This window comes from Argiope bruennichi, chromosome 6, assembly GCF_947563725.1.
Source record: "Argiope bruennichi chromosome 6, qqArgBrue1.1, whole genome shotgun sequence".
In the NCBI taxonomy this organism is placed as follows: Eukaryota; Metazoa; Arthropoda; class Arachnida; order Araneae; family Araneidae; genus Argiope; species Argiope bruennichi.
The window spans coordinates 877689-899731 of record NC_079156.1 but is presented as its reverse complement, the minus strand read 5'-3'; the positions used below and the strand labels follow the sequence as shown (position 1 = coordinate 899731).

The window sequence follows — 22043 nt, the reverse complement described above, 5'->3', positions numbered from 1 at the left end:
CAGAGACTCTGGGCATGCGCAGACTCATTCCTTCTCTTATACACATGGCTTTCATGCATGGATTTGCACCATTATAGAATGAAAATAAATAAATAAACATGTGGCTTTAAATTCGACCTCCCAACGGATCGTATGTTGCCTAGTGGTCCGAGTGTCAGCCTGTGAACAAGTGGTCGCAGGTTCGATCCTCTCTCTCTGCGTTCGTTTTACTTTTCTTCATTTTATTATTATTTTTTTTAATTTTAAGTATAGAGAAAATTATTATTTTTCTTTTCAAGAATAAAAGTTTAACCAGAGTTAACAAACATTTCAATATTATATTTAAAAATACTTCCAAAATAAAGAAATTGTACAAACAAAAGTCTCAGTTCGGTCAGAGACTCTGGGCATGCGCAGACTCATTCCTTCTCTTATACACATGGCTTTCATGCATGGATTTGCACCATTATAGAATGAAAATAAATAAATAAACATGTGGCTTTAAATTCGACCTCCCAGCGGATCGTATGTTGCCTAGTGGTCCGAGTGTCAGCCTGCGAGCAGGTGGTCGTAGGTTCGATCCGCGCTCTCACCATTCGTTTTACTTTCACTTTTCTTCATCATATTATTATTATTTTTTTTTAATTTTAAGTATAGAGAAAATTATTATTTTTCTTTTCAGGAAGTAAAATTTTGAACAAAATTAACAAAGATTTCAATATTATATATAAAAATACTTCCAAAATAAAGAATTTGTACAAATAAAAATCTCAGTTCGGTCAGAGACTCTGGGCATGCGCAGACTCATTCCTTCTCTTATACACATGGCTTTCATGCATGGATTTGCACCATTATAGAATGAAAATAAATAAATAAACATGTGGCTTTAAATTCGACCTCCCAACGGATCGTATGTTGCCTAGTGGTCCGAGTGTCAGCCTGTGAACAAGTGGTCGCAGGTTCGATCCTCTCTCTCTGCATTCGTTTTAGTTTTACTTTTCTTCATTTTATTATTATTTTTTTAATTTTAAGTATAGAGAAAATTATTATTTTTCTATTCAGGAAGTAAAATTTTGAACAGAATTAACAAAGATTTCAATATTATATATAAAAATACTTCCAAAATAAAGAAATTGTACAAATAAAAGTCTCAGTTCGGTCAGAGACTCTGGGCATGCGCAGACTCATTCCTTCTCTTATACACATGGCTTTCATGCATGGATTTGCACCATTATAGAATGAAAATAAATAAATAAACATGTGGCATTAAATTCGACCTCCCAGCGGATCGTATGTTGCCTAGTGGTCCGAGTGTCAGCCTGCGAACAGGTGGTCGTAGGTTCGATCCGCGCTATCACCATTCGTTTTACTTTCACTTTTCATCATCATATTATTATTATTTTTTTTTAATTTTAAGTATAGAGAAAATTATTATTTTTCTTTTCAGGAAGTAAAATTTTGAACAAAATTAACAAAGATTTCAATATTATATATAAAAATACTTCCAAAATAAAGAAATTGTACAAATAAAAATCTCAGTTCGGTCAGAGACTCTGGGCATGCGCAGACTCATTCCTTCTCTTATACACATGGCTTTCATGCATGGATTTGCACCATTATAGAATGAAAATAAATAAATAAACATGTGGCTTTAAATTCGACCTCCCAACGGATCGTATGTTGCCTAGTGGTCCGAGTGTCAGCCTGTGAACAAGTGGTCGCAGGTTCGATCCTCTCTCTCTGCGTTCGTTTTACTTTTCTTCATTTTATTATTATTTTTTTTAATTTTAAGTATAGAGAAAATTATTATTTTTCTTTTCAAGAATAAAAGTTTAACCAGAGTTTACAAACATTTCAATATTATATTTAAAAATACTTCCAAAATAAAGAAATTGTACAAATAAAAGTCTCAGTTCGGTCAGAGACTCTGGGCATGCGCAGACTCATTCCTTCTCTTATACACATGGCTTTCATGCATGGATTTGCACCATTATAGAATGAAAATAAATAAATAAACATGTGGCTTTAAATTCGACCTCCCAACGGATCGTATGTGGCCTAGTGGTCCGAGTGTCAGCCTGTGAACAAGTGGTCGCAGGTTCGATCCTCTCTCTCTGCATTCGTTTTAGTTTTACTTTTCTTCATTTTATTATTATTATTTTTAATTTTAAGTATAGAGAAAATTATTATTTTTCCGATTTCCATCACATTTAAATTTGGTTAATTATTAAGAATCTTTGATTGCGGAGCTGACCGAACCATCCGTGGCCTGGTGGATAGAGTTACATGTTGCAGTTTACTCTTTTTGGTTGTCTTAAGTTCGAGTCTGAAAGCCGATGAAAAATTATATATTTTTTTATTCATTATTATTTTTTATTTTTTTTGGTCCATATATATTCTATATCTACAAAGAATTCAACCAAATTTCATACTTCTTAAAATAAAATTTAATGTCAAAATATCTATAAGTTTAATTGAAATTTTAAGTCTCGATGTCTTGCACGTGCGCAGAGACCAACCGTATGCTTAGCATTGTGCATTTAGAACCAGATATCTATCACATTTGAAACTTGGTTAATGGTATTAAGAATCTTAGATTGCTGGGATGACCGAAGCATTCGTGACCTGGTGGATGGAATCACATGTTGTTTTCTGATCCCTTTTTTTTTGTTGTTGTTGTCTTAAGTTCGGATCTGAAAGCCGAAGAATAATTTTTATACATTTTTCTGTTTGTCTTTTTCCCAATATTTTTTAAATACTATTTTCACATTTTTTACGAATTCGACCCACTTTCCAGCCCCATAAATGAAAAATTGACTTTAAAACTGCTCTAAATTTCATTGAAATTTTAAGTGTCGAGATCTTGGACTTTTTCAGAGATCATTCGTTTTCTTAGTATTGAGCTTTTAGATGAGATTTCAATCGCATTTGAAACTTGATGAAGTGAATCGTATGAAGAATCTTAGACCGGGGCGCTGCAGTAGGAATGTGTGACCTGGTTTATAGAACGATATTGTTTTTAATGCTCATTTTTGCTGGTCTCTGTTCGTGTCTGGAAAGCGATGAATAATTTATAGATATTTTCATTCTTTTTTCATTATTATGTAAATACTAACTTTTCAGTTATTACGACCCATTTTGCAACTGATCAACTGCTGCGTAGATGACACGGCGGCATGATGGCAGTGGACTTGTTCTTATTTTCCAGGCGTTTAATTGGGATCTGAATCATGTCATTCAAATTTTCTATTTTTTTTAAACTCATTTTATACTATTGCCAATATTATTCTGAATATATCTACATAACATTCTATAATTTTCACTTCTAATAATGTACTTCAAAATATCTATACAAGAATTATTATCTTTAGATGTCAGAGGGTTTTACATGCATATTGCATGGTTTTGTTCAATGCATTATGCCTTTAGAACAGATATACCATCATAGTGTAAACAAAATCTTGTTCGCAATATATTTCTTCTCATCTACTACTGTTTATTTGACGAGGTGGTATGATGTCGGAGGGCTTGTTCCCATTTTGCAGGCCTTCGATTCGAATCTGAATCTTATCATTCAGAATTTCTTTTTTTAAAAGGTTTTTTTTATACTATTGTGTACATAATTCCGAATATATCTACAAATTATTTCATTATTTTCACTTAAAAAAACGTAAATGTACTAAAAAATATCTGCACAAAAAATATAATTTTTAAATGTCAGGATCTCGCACATGCGCAATGCATACTTCTATCGAATATAGTAAGTATGCAGAATACATATGCCATCGTATTGTAAAACATAATCCTGTTTCAAAGTAACAAGTTATTTTTTTCTCGTTTAGAGCTGTGAAGGTGGCTTAGTGTTATGATGGTGTACCTGCTTTTATTTTGCCGGTCTTCTGTTCGAATCTGAATCCTTTAAATCAGAGTTCTGTTTTTTTTTTGTTCCAATTTTTCTACTATTGTACATATATAATTCCCAATATATCCATAAAACACTCCTGAATTTTCACTTGGAATAACAGATATATACTAAAAAGTTCCTTTACAAAAATATTATTTGTAGATGTCAGGGTCTCGCAATCGAATACATTGTGCAATTAGAATAGATATACTGTCGTATATTAAACGAGGTCCTGCTTAAAATTTAGAAGTTATATCTCCTATGCTTCAAATGTGTTGTTGGTGAGTTGGTGTGGTGGTAATGGATTTGTTTCAATTTTTCAGGCCTTCAGTTCGAATCTGAATCCTGTCATTCAAAATTCCTTTTTTTTTTTCAAAATTCTTTTGTACCACTTTATATATAATTCCGAATATATCTACAGAACATTATGTAAATTTCGCTTCAAATAATGGAAATATTATACAAAACATCTATATAAAAATTATTATTTTAAGACAAGGTATTACGCAAGCGCAATAAACGCTTATAGCCAATAATAGGCCGGGATAGCCTGATTGGTAGAGCGTCGGATTCGCGTCCCTTAGGTTGCGAGTTCGAACCCCGCTGGCCGAAGATTCCCCGCATGCTTGGTGGCTGACGCGCGTTAAATCTGTCGTGGTCACAAAGTCCTCCATGTCAAGAGTAATACCACTGGGGGTACTGGATCAGGGGTGATCGTTCTCCGATTCAGATCTAACTGTGGATGAGTGAATGAAATCCACCCCGTAAAAAGGGTTGTGACGTGTGTGTAGCTAAGTCGTTCTCTTGGCCCTAGATGGCGCTACTATTGAAACAAGAGGCGCTCCCCTTGAGGCTTAAATCGGCTGTCGTCGACAGCGGGCTTGTTCATGGCAAGTGCCATTAGAAACAACAACATTGTGCCTTTAGGATGGATATACCTTAATAGAAGAAATTAGAAGAAGTTCTATTCCTAAGTTAAATGAAAATTTTCCACTGCCACTAATGGATAAATTGCATTTTTTTATGATGGAAGGGTTCTTGTTCCTATTTTGCAGGCCTACAGTTTGAGTCTGAATTCTTTCAATCAGAGTTCTTTTTATACCTTCAGATTTTTTCTACTGTTTTATATATAATCCCCAATATATCTACAAAACATTCCATATGTTTCACTTGAAATAATAGAAATATACTACAAAGTACATATACAAAAAATATTATTTGTTGTTGTTCGGGTGTCGAATCTGCGCAACACATGCTTCTATCCAATACATCGCACCTTTGGAATATATATAATATCATACATTAACATCTATAATTACAGATGACTATTAAATTTTGCGCTAAATGTAAAAAAGTGTTTGGCCATCTGTCTGCCTGTACTTTCAAAGGCATGTAAATGCATAATTCCAAAATCTAATAGTTTAAGTATCTGAAATATGGAACGAAATTTTGTGACTGCATGAGTAGTTATGTATCATTTTTTTTTTGAAAAAACGCTTTTAAAACACAAATTTGATTTTTAGATATTCTTAAGCGCATACAAGGGATTCATTGCCAAGAAATTGACTTGTATTTACATGATAGATTCAGTAATAATTCCAAATTCACATCAATGGTTAATATTTCATAAAAATTGCACGCCAATCCAAGGCGTTTTCTGGAATAACAACTTTATTAACGAATATTTGAAAAGGCTTTGGAAGACCAGTCCCGCTGGTTAAGTATACTTTCTTCTAAATGTTCGAAATGAGTTTCTTAATTCAGACTTTTCCATAGCATTGAGATTAATGAATTAGGGATAAGTATGTGAGTATATTTTGCAATAATTTGATGCCAATTATTTCAGTTTTGGCTATATTTTTTGGGATAATCATCTTGATTTATTAAATTCAAAGTGGAACTTTGTATAAATAAAAAAAAATATATATCCACATATTTCCTGTTGTTATTGTTTCTAATGGCACTTGTCATAGACAAACTCGCTGACATAGTCAGCGATTTAAGTCGAAAGAGCGCCATCTAGTGCCATGAGTACCACTTAGTCTAGAGAATATGTCCATCAGCAGCGCCATCTAGGACCAAGAGTGCGACTTAGCTATTCATGTGTCACAACCCTTTTTACGGGGCGGACTTCATTCATGCATTTTTTTCACAGATTGTAATTTAGACCTCAATCAGAGACACATTCGACAGAGGCCTCAATCAGACGATCACCTTTGAACCAGTATCCAAAGTTTTATTATCTCGAGAATTCTGTGACCACGACAATTGTATACGTGCACCTGCCACCACATACACGAGGAGTCTTCGGGTGGCGGGGCTCGAACTCACATCCCAAGAGATGCGAATCCAACGACCTACCAACAAGGATATCCCGGCCCACGTATTTTCCTTTAATCGCTATTTAAGAACTTAGTTTTCCTCATGCGTAGATTTTCGCCAAACATATTTCGATTATACAACATACTTAGATTTCGCCAAACTTCAGTCATCAATTTCAAAAACATTAAATTTAATTTTATCGCTAAATATGGCATGGCTATAAAAATCTTTCTACATTTTAGCAAAAGAGATTTGTTTCTCTTTATTAAATGTCAATGTTAAGATTTTTCTGGTAGCCTAATGTATAATTAGAAATAGCTTCCCTGAGAAATAATTATTCCGGCTTAAACTCTTCTTCCTAGTGGTTTACGGCTCAATGCAGTCAAGCATGGCTCTTTGCGCTTAAACTTAATGTTTTAGATATTTTTACAACACTAATTTTTTTTCATTTTTATCTAATAATGTTTCTCTTACTTATCGAAATGTGAATTCCCCACAAGGTTTATTTCTTATTAAGAAAGATTTATTACATTCTTTTGGTCGATACTTTGAACGCACCATGACTTCACCGAGCTTTCATTGTAATTTCTTTGAGATTTGCCTCCTTCAATAACTCGAATTACAAAATCTCGAGTATAAATTCGGAGTATGTTTCGGATATAGAGCTAATTTTGAGAATTTGGATAGTAAATTATAGTGAATTGTAGCTTCGAATTTATTATATTGGTTCACTTAAAGAACCAGGTGACCAAACTGGAATTTTTTTATGAAGTGCCTGCTTCATTTTGTAACTCTCAAATGTGAAGTTTAATCAGTTGAGTTATTATCACTTCCTCATTGTTTCCTTTTTAATACGTCCTTTAATCAACATTTTAACATTTCTATAAGTGTCAGAGTTAAAAGAATATCTTATGGTGCAATTTTAGACGTGTATATATATACAGGGTGTTCATTAATTATTGTCGGGGTTTCCGTACCTCATAACTTTCGAATAAAAAATATTACGCAAAAACCGATTACGTATTCGTAAATGACAACTCAAAGAATTTTATTAATGATATTAAAAAGATTAATGAATTTGCACATGGCTGCCCTTCGTGGCTCGTAACATATTGAGACGAAATTCGATTTCCCTCCAAGTGTCCGAATTATGCGAAGGAGAATCTTTCTTGTACGTGGTCCTGAAGCGACGTTGAGTAGTTATGTCAGATTTAGTTTCGAAATACCACAATACACACATTGCTTTTTCTTGCATGCTCACCATTTTTATTTATGACGTCATAATTACCCAGACTGCAAATGTGCTAAGATCGCGAATACGTAATTGGTTTTTGCGTAATATTTTTTATTCGAAAGTTATGAGGTACGGAAACCCCAACAATAATTAATGAACACCCTGTATATATATATATATATATATATATATATATATATATATATATATATATATATATATATATATATATATATATATATATATATATATATATATATATTCTCCATCATTTTCATAATGCTCATACAGGGGGTCATTTAGGGATTGCTAAAATGTTAGATAGAATAAGATGACGGTTTTATTAATCTTTCTTATATCGAACTGTTCGACGATTTCTTAGCTATCTTAAAGAAAATCAGACGTAGAAGAGTATTCCGCCGTTTCCATCGGATCACCTGAGATCCTTTCCACCGGCAGAAGCGGCCTGTGATCCAGCTGGAATTGATTTCTTCGTTTCCCAAACTCTTTGCAGTTAAATAAGTGATTTGCAGTTTGCATGGATTATTTGATTCGATACGCAATTGCGAAAGCACCTCCCTAGCGCAAAAGCATCTGAAGTTGTTTTTGGTGGCTATTCAAATGAAATGGGGATTCCCAAGTGTTATATCAGATCGAGATACTATGTTTCTTTCAAAGGCAGTGGCCAATTTTTATGTATGTGCAGTGTAGAGAATCAGCCACTTCAACCAACACCATAAAATGCAAACTGAAATAAAACGCACTCCGATATATTATCGATTCATGTCGATGTTAATCAGAGAGTTTAGGATGCCATTTTATCTTTCGCGTATCGAGAAACGACGGGATTCACACTTTTTTATCTCTCATATATATTAGTACGAAGCAAAAATGACTCAGGGTATCATTAGAAAACTCATTATGCAGCCATTTAATTTGCAAAGCAAAAGTAGTTCGGTAAATTTTTCGTCTTTGCCCTTTTGAAAGACAGGAGAGAGATAGTGAGATAGGATGCAAAACATTGACTAGTAGCTTATGCACCAGAGGACCTATTATGGATTCTCAAACCGATTAGAAAAGTAGGTTTATCTGAAAAATTGTTAAAGAAATATTTTGGACCTTATAAAGTTACGCGAAAATTATCGAATGAAAAGTAAAAAGTTGATTACGTCCCGGGTTGCCCATTGGAAAACAGAAAAGGTAGTTCATGTGCCACAAATAAAGCCTTACCATGGCAGACACACATGGAGATGTATAAAGAATCATAAAGTTTAATCTATCGATATTAAAAAATATGTTTATAAATATTAAATATCTGTTTTAAAATTCAAATGGAAAATCGATTGGACTGCTCAGAAAATCGTTGAAACGTCCGAATACGGCCATTCAGTTAGGTTTATATCTGCAAATGGATAACAAAGGTTAAGTTAGTTTAGTTTAGTTATATTAACGTCCCGTTTGAAGCAACACTAGGGCTATTTCGGGACGGACCTCGTCATTTTGAACCGCGGTCAGATGACAAGGACGACACCTGAGCTGGCACCCCCTCTCCACACCACACCAGCGGGAGGACCTAACAAAGGTTAAAGGTCAGCCGTGTATAAAGTATAAGGTTAAAGGTCAGCCGTGGGATCGGTGATGCAAATGACATTTTGAGAAGGTTGAGTGGCTCCTTTGGATGTGTTAAGAAAAGTTCTTTATATTTTTGGCTCAATTGTTAACTTACACACAACACAGGCAACTGCTTTTTAAATAGTTTTCAAAAATAAATTGTATCCATTTTGATTTATGTTTTTAACTCTTTCCATACTGCGCATGGAGAGAAAGTGAATTTGTATCTGTTACCATTTTGATGTATAATTCAATTTCCAGCGGAGTGTTCAGACATTTCATAAAAAAGTAGTTTATCTTTGAAAATTTTTTTAAAAATAATTTATAAAGAATTCTTTGGTTTTCATCTGTAATTCATACATTTTGAAGAATGTAGAAAAAAGATTAACTTTTCTGAGCTCGAGCTTTGAATGTATTTATAATGTGTAGAAAAGAGTTATTGCTTTTATGTATTGCGTGGCCAGAAATTCTCCGTTAGATTTGTAAAAGTTCTGTATGTAATTTTAAACTAGTAATTTTACTAACGTTATGTGAGGAATTTCCCATTTTTTTTGCTCTATGAATCATATGTGGGTCCCATTCTTCAGGACCATTCAAAAAAGGATTTAGAGTTGTACACCTTTTTTTAAAAACTTTTTACGTTTTTACCTTTTTTACACCATTTTTAGAATAAAGATTCAGTTTACAAATCTCTGATTTTGAAAGTCGGGGTCATACCTGGCTATCCATTTTAAGGAGACGAAAAAAGAAGTCAAACTAGAACGAAGACTACATATTATTTCAGCTAGGATTAGTTTGGATTAGGAGCCAATCAATATCATGGTGTGCCTGCACTGACGCCTATGAAATGGAGCCATCACTTTTTGTTGTTCCTTACATGAAAACACCGCTTATAACATATTAAGTAATCACTGATATTTGCTGAATGACAGGCTAATTTTTTATGAAAGTCAGCAGATTTATTTCTCAATTTATCCCAATAATTATTTCGGGTTCGAATTTGGGTAAAAAAATTTCTAATCTTTTCTTAAGGTGATTTGCTGAGTACAAATCTTTGGAAGAAGAGAAAAAATTATAAGAAGTTTCTAGATTCTGGTGAATCTATAAAAACTCAAATGATTAATCGGTTTTCCTATTACTATTGCTTGCACTCCACGTTAGGTTTCCTTTACAAAATATTATGAACTATGTAGTTGTCTTGAATATAGCTTAACTCTATACATTTTATTAACTATCATTGTTTCTTGTGAATGGGTTCTCCATGTCTTTAGTTTCACCTTTTCAAGAATTGCTCATCATTGATACAGAGTTGAATAATAATGGGTAAGTTGCGTTTTTTTTTTTTTTTTTTAGTATGCGTAAATATATTAATGGAAGATTAGTAGATTTGTTTTTATCTCTTGAAGATGCAAAGAATTGTTATACTGAAATATTAGTTTATAATTTTTTTTTCCGAAGAAGCTTATCTTTAATATTTTATAATTTATATGTTAAAAAATTCTTCTTAGATTTGACGATTTAATTTTCATATTTGAGAACATATTTTTAATTTTCAGAATTGTTTTACCTTCTCTTTATAATGGAAATTTTTGTGTTTATTATTAGCAGAAAATTCCATTCCAGATTGTCTTTTGAAATGAATGTAAAACTATTTATTATGTATCACTATTAATATTAAACTTGGAGAAAAAATGACGTTGCATTTTTATTTCGTAATAGCATAGCATTTTAGGCTTCAATCGTCTTGGTCTAGTGCTAGTTTCATTAGGCAGTGCTCTCTGGAAAGGAAGTTTACAGTCGTTCGATTTGTAGGAAAATTAAAAGTCTGAATCTTTGTTCTTTATTAGAAATAGAAGTTGTATTTTGGAATTAATGTATAAAATTTCACTCTTTAAAATTACAGCTTTACATTAGCTAAAGCATGCTATTGAAATAGGCAACTAAACAAATGGAATTTTATTCAAGTTATAAGTGTTGTCACTATTTTTTAAAATTAAATCTGCCGAAAACTAAATGCATAGAAATAAAATTGGTATCAGTGAAAAGTTGACTTTTAAATTCTTAGAAAATTGGTTTCTTTGTTGTATGTTCCAGAATTGTAGAGGAAAATTATCTATTACTAGAAATGAAATTTTGCAATGAGTTTAATTTTTTAATTAAAAAGCTAAAATTTCGAAAAAGTGAATTTTTTTCGGTGAATGACACTCCTCCAGACGTCGCTGTTTGCCAAATTTGATAGCTTTAGGTCCAAAGATATGTCCGAAGAGCGTTGCATTCCTTGTGTAATGAGAATCTTTGCACTGTGTAATATAAAGAAAATCAACTAACCCAAAAATAGGAAAATTTCTTGAAATTTAGTAATACAGGACATGAATTTCGGGTCTATTTCTAGCAACCATATTAATGCTTTTAATAGAACTTCGAATGTTATTGGACTATCTGTGATGACGAGCCGAAATTTTTGAAATGCATCATTTGAACAAATGTCAATACTTAAAAACTTTTATCATTTTTGCTACAATGGTGTGGAAGAAACTAATACAGTATGAAGCATATAAAAGTAACTCTGTTTATATTGAAATTTGGGTCCACAGTTTTTTCAATTGCTCCTTCTTGCTTTGAATTTTTCATGCAGAACGTTTTAACTTTGCTTGTTGCTTTGATAACACATTTTGCAAAATCGTAGCACAATTATAGTTTTTTGGCGTGGTTTTCTTAGCAGGCTTTTACTGGGAGAAATTAATGTTTCATTATCAAAACATTTTGCAAACACTTTCAAAGCCACTGGGATTATTGGTAATTCTAATGAAATAAACTAATAAAAATATGGTTATACACCACCTATTGTAAATATTCCAACATATATTTATTGTATAATAAACTCATCAAGGCAAAAGCCCTTGGAAAACCATGCCAGTGTTAAGAAACGTAAAACGTATTTGTTTGATAATCTTTTTTGTTATGTCAATGCAAGCTGAATAAGGTATTCTCCTTTTCTTATCCGAATGTTAATAATAGCAGAAGGCTTTAACACGTCTTGGAATGTTGAGTAAGCTTATATGTTCTGTTATGCAACGAGACGTTCATATATTTGTCTGATATGCTATTACGTTTACGATGCAGATGGTGTATCATTGTATGGCGCAGCTTAGCCAAAGCTGTTTTTTGTTATAAAAACATTGTTCATTCATTCTGTTATGTTTGCCATTGATTTCAAGTCTATATAAAGACTCCTGTAGAATTGTTTTAAAAATTTTAACATTGATTTAGGTTTAGATTGAGATACAATGGAACCATGTTTAACGAGCATAATTCGCTGAGGGAATCTTATTCGGAATGCAATATACTTGTAGAACGAAACACTTGTCTATACAAATCTGTAAGATACAAGATGTCTTCCACTTCGAAAAGAAATGAAAAAGGCATTTCTTTATATAATTATTTATAATTAGAGATAAAAATAACCACAATTTCTCTTTCAGCTCGTTTCACAAAGAATTTAGATTCCAAAGCGACATTTGCGTCCGTATGCTGTCTATACTGAAACTATCTTCGCTCCAAGTGTCATTCTTCCAATTTCTGGATTAAATATCCAACACTGGGTTTCAAGTAGGTTTGAGGAGAGCGCCTGATCTTAATAATCACACCACACCATGCTTGGATGACGGAGGACTATATTTTCTTTTGGATTTTCCCACTCTATTGGACTAACCAGGTATGTCTACATAATTGTGGCATCCTAGCCTCTTAGCGGTTACTTGTGTGGAAAATTCGGAGATTATATATTTCTTTTCCACTCTTTCAGAATACTCGAGGATTGGATTTTAATGCCTTCCAAGGTTTTTACAAATCGCTCAAAACATTTTTAAAACACAAAAGACAATTTGGCATACGAAGCAATCGAATCCCTTTTCAAAGATGAGTAATAGATCGCAAATCATGAATAACCAGGCAATAAATGCAATCCCATTGAATTAAAAATAAAAGTTGAATATCTTTCCGATACGATATGCATTAAAATCGTTTAGGTGAATTTTCCAAAATACTCAAACTACAATTCAATTATTCCAATAATTTTCATGATTGATAATTTGGAGATCAGCTCTATTCTAAATATTGATTGTCCAAAATCTTTCATTTAACTCCCTATACAGTTTCGTGTCGAGATATTTCTAACTAATATCAAATGTTTCATTGAACTTGTTGACAATTCCTTTGGTTTCTTCATAATACAGCTTCCACTTCTTTCAGTACGATAAAAGGTTAGTTTCGGTGATTACATGCTGTTATTCGAACTTCTGCTTAAGAATTGTGATATAGCAAATCTCGGATTGTGTAGTAAAAATTAAATTCTTAAAAAGGAGACTTTTATTGTTAAAACAAGTTTAACTACTTAATCAAGAGCCGCATCTGGATGTTGAGAATAAAAATCTTATAGTTGATATTTGTTCGTGTCGAAGAATTTTTGTCGAAAACAAGGTTTTATAAGAAAAGGAATAAATTGTTTGTTCAAATATTAAAATTCCAAACACCAAGGCGTACTAGTTTTCTGCTCTATTGGTTATGGAATTTCCTAGATATACTATAGAGAAGTGACTAAGTGCTGAATACAATCAGACAGATCGAGATAAATTTGTGCACGATGAAAAGAATTTTTCTGGATGATGAAAATGTTAAATAAAAGACTTTGAGTAGTTTTCAGAATGACCTAATTTTTTTAAATGAATGAGTGATAAATCGAATTTCTGTTCTATGTGATGGCAGGGGAATACAAAAATTATTGAAATTCTAATGTCACTAGCCTTTTTATAGGAGTTAAATGCGTTATTTTGTAATTCATGTTAAAAGTGTAAGGATTTTTACATTTTAAAAACGTGAAAAGTGCTAGTCGCTGATTCATAAGTGGAACCTATAGTGCACACTTAAATTCCCGATCGTTATCTTAAACATTCTGTTGCTTTTTGAAAGAATTTGCTTATATTTAGGTTTTCTTCAGTTGTCCAATCCAAGTTATACATAAAAAAATCTTTAAATTGCCTTTTATTAGAAGTTTGTGTCATTGGTCAATTCCTACTTATTTCGTTATTCGTGTAGGTTTATATTAATATAGTAAATCTAAATTGTATAAGCGTAGTTGGTAGTCATGCATTTTGTTTGCATCCTTCCCATAATGCTATTCTTATTGCTTTACCTTTATTTAATCAAATCGCAAATTCTCCCGCATGTTATTACATGAAATGTATTATAAAATTTCAGTGGAGGTTTATTTTAACGTTTTCGGCGTGAAGCGAGTCATATTAAATGAAGTCTTAAAATTAATTAATTAAAATTTGGGAAATTACATTTAGTTTTGTATCCATCTAATATAAGAAATACAAAAATCTTATATTGAGATTGCAAATTTGAAACAGTAAGCTGAAGAAATGCAAGGAAAACATTAGTGGTAATGCAGTACGTCTAACTCCAGATTTATACTTACAAATATCTATTTTTAAACTTAAGAATCATTTCATGTATTCTATACAGATGGCATTTTATCGAAAGTTTAATTCTTAATATATTTTGATTGTAATGAATCGAATTATTTCGAGACATGATCGAAAATTACTAGATGTCCATTTTTGACAGTTTCATACCGAATTTTGAGGAAAATGATGTTTAAAATCATGAATCGATGAAAGCAGTGCAGAATATAGGTAATATTTGCATGGAATTTAGAATAATGCTTTTGAGCAAACCGCACGTCTTATTTAATCTGTTTTCCTGCTTTAATTCACCGTTTCGCTCATCATAACTAGCATAAATTCGCCGGGTTTAGTATTTTTAAAATTAGGTTTGTGTTAATTTCAAAAAAGTCGTTTCCGCGATGCATGGCTGGACGCAACGGGGGTACTGACGTGCATTTTATTCTGAGGTTAAAATGCATTATGTAAATGAGAATATTGAGAAGTAATGTGCATTGTGAATGACATCGCGTCTCATCTTAAGCATGGGCGTGATGTACGGAATGGAATTAATATTTCGTTTTGGGAGTCGTCATGTATTTAGTCGAAACAGTGCAAGGTCACATTAGGCCGTGAATGAAGTGATGGCATAGGGGAGTGTGGAAATAGCCAATATGAATACGTGATAAATTATTTCGCCATGGGTTTATGGGAAAAGAAACGATTGCCTTCATGGCTAACTCGTCGAGTTATCGCGTATTGTTACGCAATGTTGAAAATGGGGAATTGGAAGTGTTAGCGGGGGTTGAGAGACAATTGTTGACTGTATCATGGTTTGGGTTATGTAGATAATATTTGCGAACATCAGAAACTCCAAGTGGAACTGGCTGCGTGGGTAAGGTGTAAAAGTTTGAGTATCGGGGTGGCGTTGGAGGTGTGGGTTATGTTTGTGAAAGTGTGGGTCTCTGGGTGGCGTTAGAGGTGTGGGTTGTGTTTGTGAAAGTGTGGGTCTCTGGGTGGCGTTGGAGGTGTGGGTTGTGTATGTGAAAATGTGGGTCTCTGGGTGGCGTTGGAGGTGTGGGTTGTGTATGTGAAAGTGTGGGTCTCTGGGTGGCGTTGGAGGTGTGGGTTGTGTATGTGAAAGTGTGGGTCTCTGGGTGGCGTTGGAGGTGTGGGTTGTGTATGTGAAAGTGTGGGTCTCTGGGTGGCGTTGGAGGTGTGGGTTGTGTATGTGAAAGTGTGGGTCTCTGGGTGGCGTTGGAGGTGTGGGTTGTGTATGTGAAAGTGTGGGTCTCTGGGTGGCGTTGGAGGTGTGGGTTGTGTATGTGAAAGTGTGGGTCTCTGGGTGGCGTTGGAGGTGTGGGTTGTGTATGTGAAAGTGTGGGTCTCTGGGTGGCGTTGGAGGTGTGGGTTGTGTATGTGAAAGTGTGGGTCTCTGGGTGGCGTTGGAGGTGTGGGTTGTGTATGTGAAAGTGTGGGTCTCTGGGTGGCGTTGGAGGTGTGGGTTGTGTATGTGAAAGTGTGGGTCTCTGGGTGGCGTTGGAGGTGTGGGTTGTGTATGTGAAAGTGTGGGTCTCTGGGTGGCGTTGGAGGTGTGGGTTGTGTATGTGAAAGTGTGGGTCTCTGGGTGGCGTTGGAGGTGTGGGTTGTGTATGTGAAAGTGTGGGTCTCTGGGTGGCGTTGGAGGTGTGGGTTGTGTATGTGAAAGTGTGGGTCTCTGGGTGGCGTTGGAGGTGTGGGTTGTGTATGTGAAAGTGTGGGTCTCTGGGTGGCGTTGGAGGTGTGGGTTGTGTATGTGAAAGTGTGGGTCTCTGGGTGGCGTTGGAGGTGTGGGTTGTGTATGTGAAAGTGTGGGTCTCTGGGTGGCGTTGGAGGTGTGGGTTGTGTATGTGAAAGTGTGGGTCTCTGGGTGGCGTTGGAGGTGTGGGTTGTGTATGTGAAAGTGTGGGTCTCTGGGTGGCGTTGGAGGTGTGGGTTGTGTATGTGAAAGTGTGGGTCTCTGGGTGGCGTTGGAGGTGTGGGTTGTGTATGTGAAAGTGTGGGTCTCTGGGTGGCGTTGGAGGTGTGGGTTGTGTATGTGAAAGTGTGGGTCTCTGGGTGGCGTTGGAGGTGTGGGTTGTGTATGTGAAAGTGTGGGTCTCTGGGTGGCGTTGGAGGTGTGGGTTGTGTATGTGAAAGTGTGGGTCTCTGGGTGGCGTTGGAGGTGTGGGTTGTGTATGTGAAAGTGTGGGTCTCTGGGTGGCGTTGGAGGTGTGGGTTGTGTATGTGAAAGTGTGGGTCTCTGGGTGGCGTTGGAGGTGTGGGTTGTGTATGTGAAAGTGTGGGTCTCTGGGTGGCGTTGGAGGTGTGGGTTGTGTATGTGAAAGTGTGGGTCTCTGGGTGGCGTTGGAGGTGTGGGTTGTGTATGTGAAAGTGTGGGTCTCTGGGTGGCGTTGGAGGTGTGGGTTGTGTATGTGAAAGTGTGGGTCTCTGGGTGGCGTTGGAGGTGTGGGTTGTGTATGTGAAAGTGTGGGTCTCTGGGTGGCGTTGGAGGTGTGGGTTGTGTATGTGTGAGTTGTGGTTTTAGGGGTGACGGTGTGGGTTGTGTATGTGTGAGTTGTGGTTTTAGGGGTGACGGTGTGGGTTGTGTATGTGTGAGTTGTGGTTTTAGGGGTGACGGTGTGGGTTGTGTATGTGTGAGTTGTGGTTTTAGGGGTGACGGTGTGGGTTGTGTATGTGTGAGTTGTGGTTTTAGGGGTGACGGTGTGGGTTGTGTATGTGTGAGTTGTGGTTTTAGGGGTGACGGTGTGGGTTGTGTATGTGTGAGTTGTGGCATTTGCGTACTGTGCAAGGATTTGATACTTCTAATCATTTGGGGTGGCTTAGTTTCACCTTCGTGGCCAATATTTTAATAGGAATTAGGAATATAATATAATACAAGCGGCGAGTTTAAAACGTTTTGAAGTAAGAAAATTATTGAAAAATGTTTAGGAAATTGAAGTGAACGAGGTTTAATATGTAAGAATTTAATTCGTAATTTTAAATTATCTTGTATTTAAATCCCATCAATAGGTAGTTATATTTTTTCGGATGGATACATTACTAAATATTCATGCTGAGTTTCTCCCTCCCTTGAATCTCAAACCAGAGGAAACATAGAACAATTAATTAATAGATAATCTTTAATAAGTAACTCTTTGCTTAAGTCAGCAATTATAACTTGTAATGACTTTAATCAATAACTGAAGTATCTCCTTTATAGTAAGGGGAAAAAAATTGGCGGATACCATATTAATGCAAACTTTCCAATGAGCAGAGTAGATTAAAATTCATATTAAGATTAAATTTGATATTTCAGTGACATAAATCCCGGAAAACCCAAAGTTTTGCTATGACGGAATCCGATAAAAAGAAAAATTTATACTCGTAATTATACTTAAATTAAAATATTAATTTAATAGAACTTTTAAAATATCCAATTTCTCTGAATAATATTCATTTATTCTCATTTAGGGGGGATTGGAGTGAGTGACGGCTTATTGGGAATCAATATCTCAATGTAATTAAAAGCTGCCATTTTCTTTCAAATTCCAATTAGCTGTTTTTGCCATCAAAAGCAGTATTAGCTCCGTATCTGAGGCTCAATTATTTGACATTTCGTACTTGAAACGAACTTTTTCTCCCGGTTTTGGAATTAAAATCTCCAATCTGCCTCGTTCTTTTTTGGCTTTCTGTACATTAACTATTCCTCTAGTTGATGTAACAATTTGGAATCTCATTAAAAATACCTAGTTCAATTCGGTGTCTAATATTTATACATCCTAATGTGATACATATAATTTTTACTGAATAAAGAAGACGAATTCTTACTCTTCAGTTATCTAGAAATAACTTAGTTTGTTCTATATCGCAATTCGGAAATGGAAGTTTGAATAGCTTCATGTGAAGGAATTGCAATTGTCTTCGAATCAAAATGAATGAATTAAAGGCAGTAATCGGTTAGAATAAGGCTAGGAAAAAAATTTCAGAAATAGAATTGAATTAAGCTACTAAGCATTTGAGATAAAAAAAAAAATCGTACTAAATTAAGCTATTTTGAACTTACTTGAAATTATTCAGATAAATTTCGTATTGCATTTTATACTTAAGTATATAAAAAAATTATCTTCATAACACTTAAAAATATGAAATGAGTTAAGGCAAAGATGTTTTTTCTGAAATCAAATTTGTTTATTGTAAAGAAAAACAAAAGAGGAATAATCTCTGTAGTCCATTCCCTTTTAAAATTTAAAAATTACTAACAGTTGCCCGCTCAAATGTTTTTATCTATTGGAAACTTTCTAAAATGCATTAAAATCTGCACATTTAATGTGGAAGAAATATTCATAATCTTTGAATATTCCACTCGAGTAGTTTCTAAGCGACGAAAATGCTATAATCATGTGGATTTTACATGGTACAGTCTAATATGACAGAGGAAACAGTGGCAGTTGCTCTCTTGTGCCCTCTTCTATAAATGAACAGAATGTTTAATGCAAATTTGACAAGTCTTTTGTGTAAGACTATCCAGTGGGAAACGTTTAAATCAAATATCTGTAATACTAGAAAGTTTCTGTTGAATTCACTGGCCTTTTCACTCATCAGTGAAATACGTCATAGAAGTCATCAATTTAACAAAATCGCCTGCCGTTGTTGGAGCTGTTCACTGCAAAGAACACTTTTTATGCTGTTCGCTTGAAACAGTGGCCAACTCCTGTAAGCAAAGCGACCGCCTTTTCTCTTGACGAAAATATGGATGGCAGCTATCTGGATGGCCACGAAATTTTTTCTTTCGTACAGAAGTAATATCGGTGAGTTACGATATTTATAATTATCATATCGTGATGAATGTTGGATATAATCATGTGATTATATCTATGGTAATTATAACTGTAAAAATGTACACATTTTTTTTCACTAGGCATTGACAGACAGTACAACATGGCCTATATCCATGTCATTTTGCTTGATAAAGGCACTACGTCAACCACCAGTAGTGTTGCTTTCTGTTCCATGCACTTGATTGTCCACCCCAAATATGCTGGATGCGAGGAAGTATTCCTTACAGGTGATGTTGAAGGTGATGAGACAATTCAAGGGCGCAGTAAGTTCGCTATTTATATTAACAAAACGGCATGGAATTTGAAAACCATTAATTGGTTCATCCAGAAATTAAATTACTGGAGGCTGCAAAGAGATGCGAAACATAATTATCTTAAAATATTTATTGAAACAGATGCAGCCCTATTGGCTACTTACCATAATGAATTACCGGAATTCAAACGCCTGTCATACGCGTTTCTGAGTATAGGATTCAAAGTAATTGAACGTCTTAGAATGGAATCACCCAGTGACCCTCGTTATGAGGGAAATACTCCATGGCCAGGAACCGTTTGAAACTAGATTCCAGCATCTACGCAGGACAAAAATGCTTCTAGGTAATTCTGTTGTCTCTGCATGGCTTGTGGTAAACTTTCTAGAATGACCAAATTTATTAAGTTAAATGAATGCCCTTTCAGTTCCAGCCATAAAGTATCTACATATGTGTAGTAGGTATCTAGATGTCCTGGAAAGAACGTCATTGAAGTAATATCGGTAAGTTGTGCGAATTGTCACACCATCAAATGATTTCCAATCATTGGCTTGGATTATCGAATGAGAACCATAACAATGTACTTCTATTTGTTTTAGGTATTCTTCTGTCAGACAACTCATGGCCGTTGATGCTACTTTTCCGGTTAAAAAGTATGTCATCACCATCGATAATACGCTTTTCAAGGTCCAAAAACGTCTTCACTAGAAAGCAGTTCTTTATACGGGGAGGATATTCCCTTCAGATGAGTTCGAAGTACATGGAATTCAAAGGCATGGTAAGTTTCTGAATTATAACAATAAAACTACCACAGAGAGACACTCGATAACCATTTTATTTGGTTTCTCCAGAAAGTATATCGGTGGCAGTTAAAGATAAATAAACCATAATTTCCTGGAAATAATTATTGAAATATCTACAGTAGTTTTACCTAAGAAAAGAGTTGATATACTTATTTCACGATATCAACTTCTAAACGTAATTGTCGAAGTAATCGGCCTAGGTAAGGCTTTCTTCATGGTGTATACTAAGGAAATATTGCATGGACAGAAACTTTTTCAAACATACGCCTGTGACAGATGAGCAAAAGATGTTTCCATGTAATTTTTTTTCGTCTCACTTTCAACCTCCAGTAAACTCATTTTTTGGAACGCTCTAAATTCATTGTAATTTTTATTTAAAATGCATATAATTTTCAATATTTTGTTAATCGAAGTAACTGGTACATACTAATATCAGTAAGGTCACCAATTTCATTTCCTTTTAAAGTATTTAAATGATAATCCAGAAAACTTCGGTTGTAACCTTAAGAAAGAAAACGTCCATGTTTGTCAAACGAAGCTTCAAGCCTTGTTTCTTTCTCCATTATGCACTCATTCGTTCGTTCCGAGACAGTTTAAATGATTCTATGACAGTTTCTAGAAAAGGGCAAAATAACATATGGTATTCTGAAGTCTAACCAATAACTGCGGCTACTGTGCTAATGCTATTTGAGCATTATTTGCTCCACTTCTGATCCTTAGAGAATACATATATGCACAGCTTCTGAAAGATCTTGTTTAGTTAATTATTTTAAAATCTATAAATCACTATAAAGTTTCATTTTCAAAAGATCAGCCATTGGTAAACTTAAATCTACATTTGAAGTAGGATTTCTATTCTCGCTTCTATTAATAGTGAAATCATAAGCTTCGTTTGTAATTATCAATGCATATTTAAAGAGTAAAACTGTCATGTATATTCTGCCATTGAATGGTTTCTTGTTTTTCAGATCTAATCTATTCCGATTCAGATGTTGACTTGTTTTGTTCGAAGTGATCCTGCCACAACATGCAGTATCTGAAGCTTCTATCAAGTGCAAACTAGAATTCGGAGCCACTACAGTTAAAATGTTGATTTCCGGACAAATGTAGTTGGTTAGTAAAATTATAAATGTTACACCAAATCCAAAATGTATATTTTCTATCAAAAATCATCAGTTTGCATAGTGGTGAAATTGTGATTACTAATGTAATGGCAAATTATTTGAAAATATCAATATATCTTTGAAGTATTTCATGATCCCATTTTAAGGCTATGACAATGAATCTTACATTTTTGGGGATATTTTTTTAAAATTGGGAAAGCTTGAAGTGCATGTAATTATCATTCAAAACAAATGTTTGGCATATCAATCGATATTTCATCTAAATTGTTTGAAATTTTCATATCTACTTAAAACGACTAAAATATTGGTTTGCATTCATTTTCTTTAAACGTAGTGCTTGCTTTGTACTTTGAGAAACAAGCTATTCTGAGACAATCGATATCGATAAACATGTTTCATGTAGATAAATTAAAATGTAATAGATGATTTCTAGGAAAATCAAATAAGTCAAATTTCCAACAAAACTAAAAATTTACTGCCACAGAACGAATTTTTGAAATAAAAATTTGCAT

The 22043-nt window shown here is 34.4% G+C and overlaps 1 protein-coding gene across 3 annotated transcripts; it reads left to right on the top strand.

The window, feature by feature from the left end:
- Positions 1-10187: 10187 nt before the first annotated feature.
- On the top strand, positions 10188-21763 carry LOC129973089 (uncharacterized). Of its 3 annotated transcripts, XM_056087466.1 has the most exons (6): positions 10188-10373; positions 12533-12765; positions 19118-19323; positions 19434-19616; positions 20204-20382; positions 21376-21763. In XM_056087466.1, the coding sequence occupies exons 3-6, from the start codon at positions 19269-19271 to the stop codon at positions 21379-21381; spliced, it is 423 nt and encodes a 140-aa protein (XP_055943441.1). In that variant the 5' UTR covers positions 10188-10373; positions 12533-12765; positions 19118-19268; the 3' UTR covers positions 21382-21763. The 3 variants fall into 3 exon arrangements, 2 of the variants coding, with proteins under 2 accessions (XP_055943441.1, XP_055943442.1); XR_008784934.1 differs by lacking the exons at positions 10188-10373; positions 12533-12765 and adding an exon at positions 19749-20107 and having other exon boundaries at positions 18635-19323; XM_056087467.1 differs by lacking the exons at positions 10188-10373; positions 12533-12765 and having other exon boundaries at positions 18635-19323.
- The last annotated feature ends 280 nt before the right edge of the window (positions 21764-22043 follow it).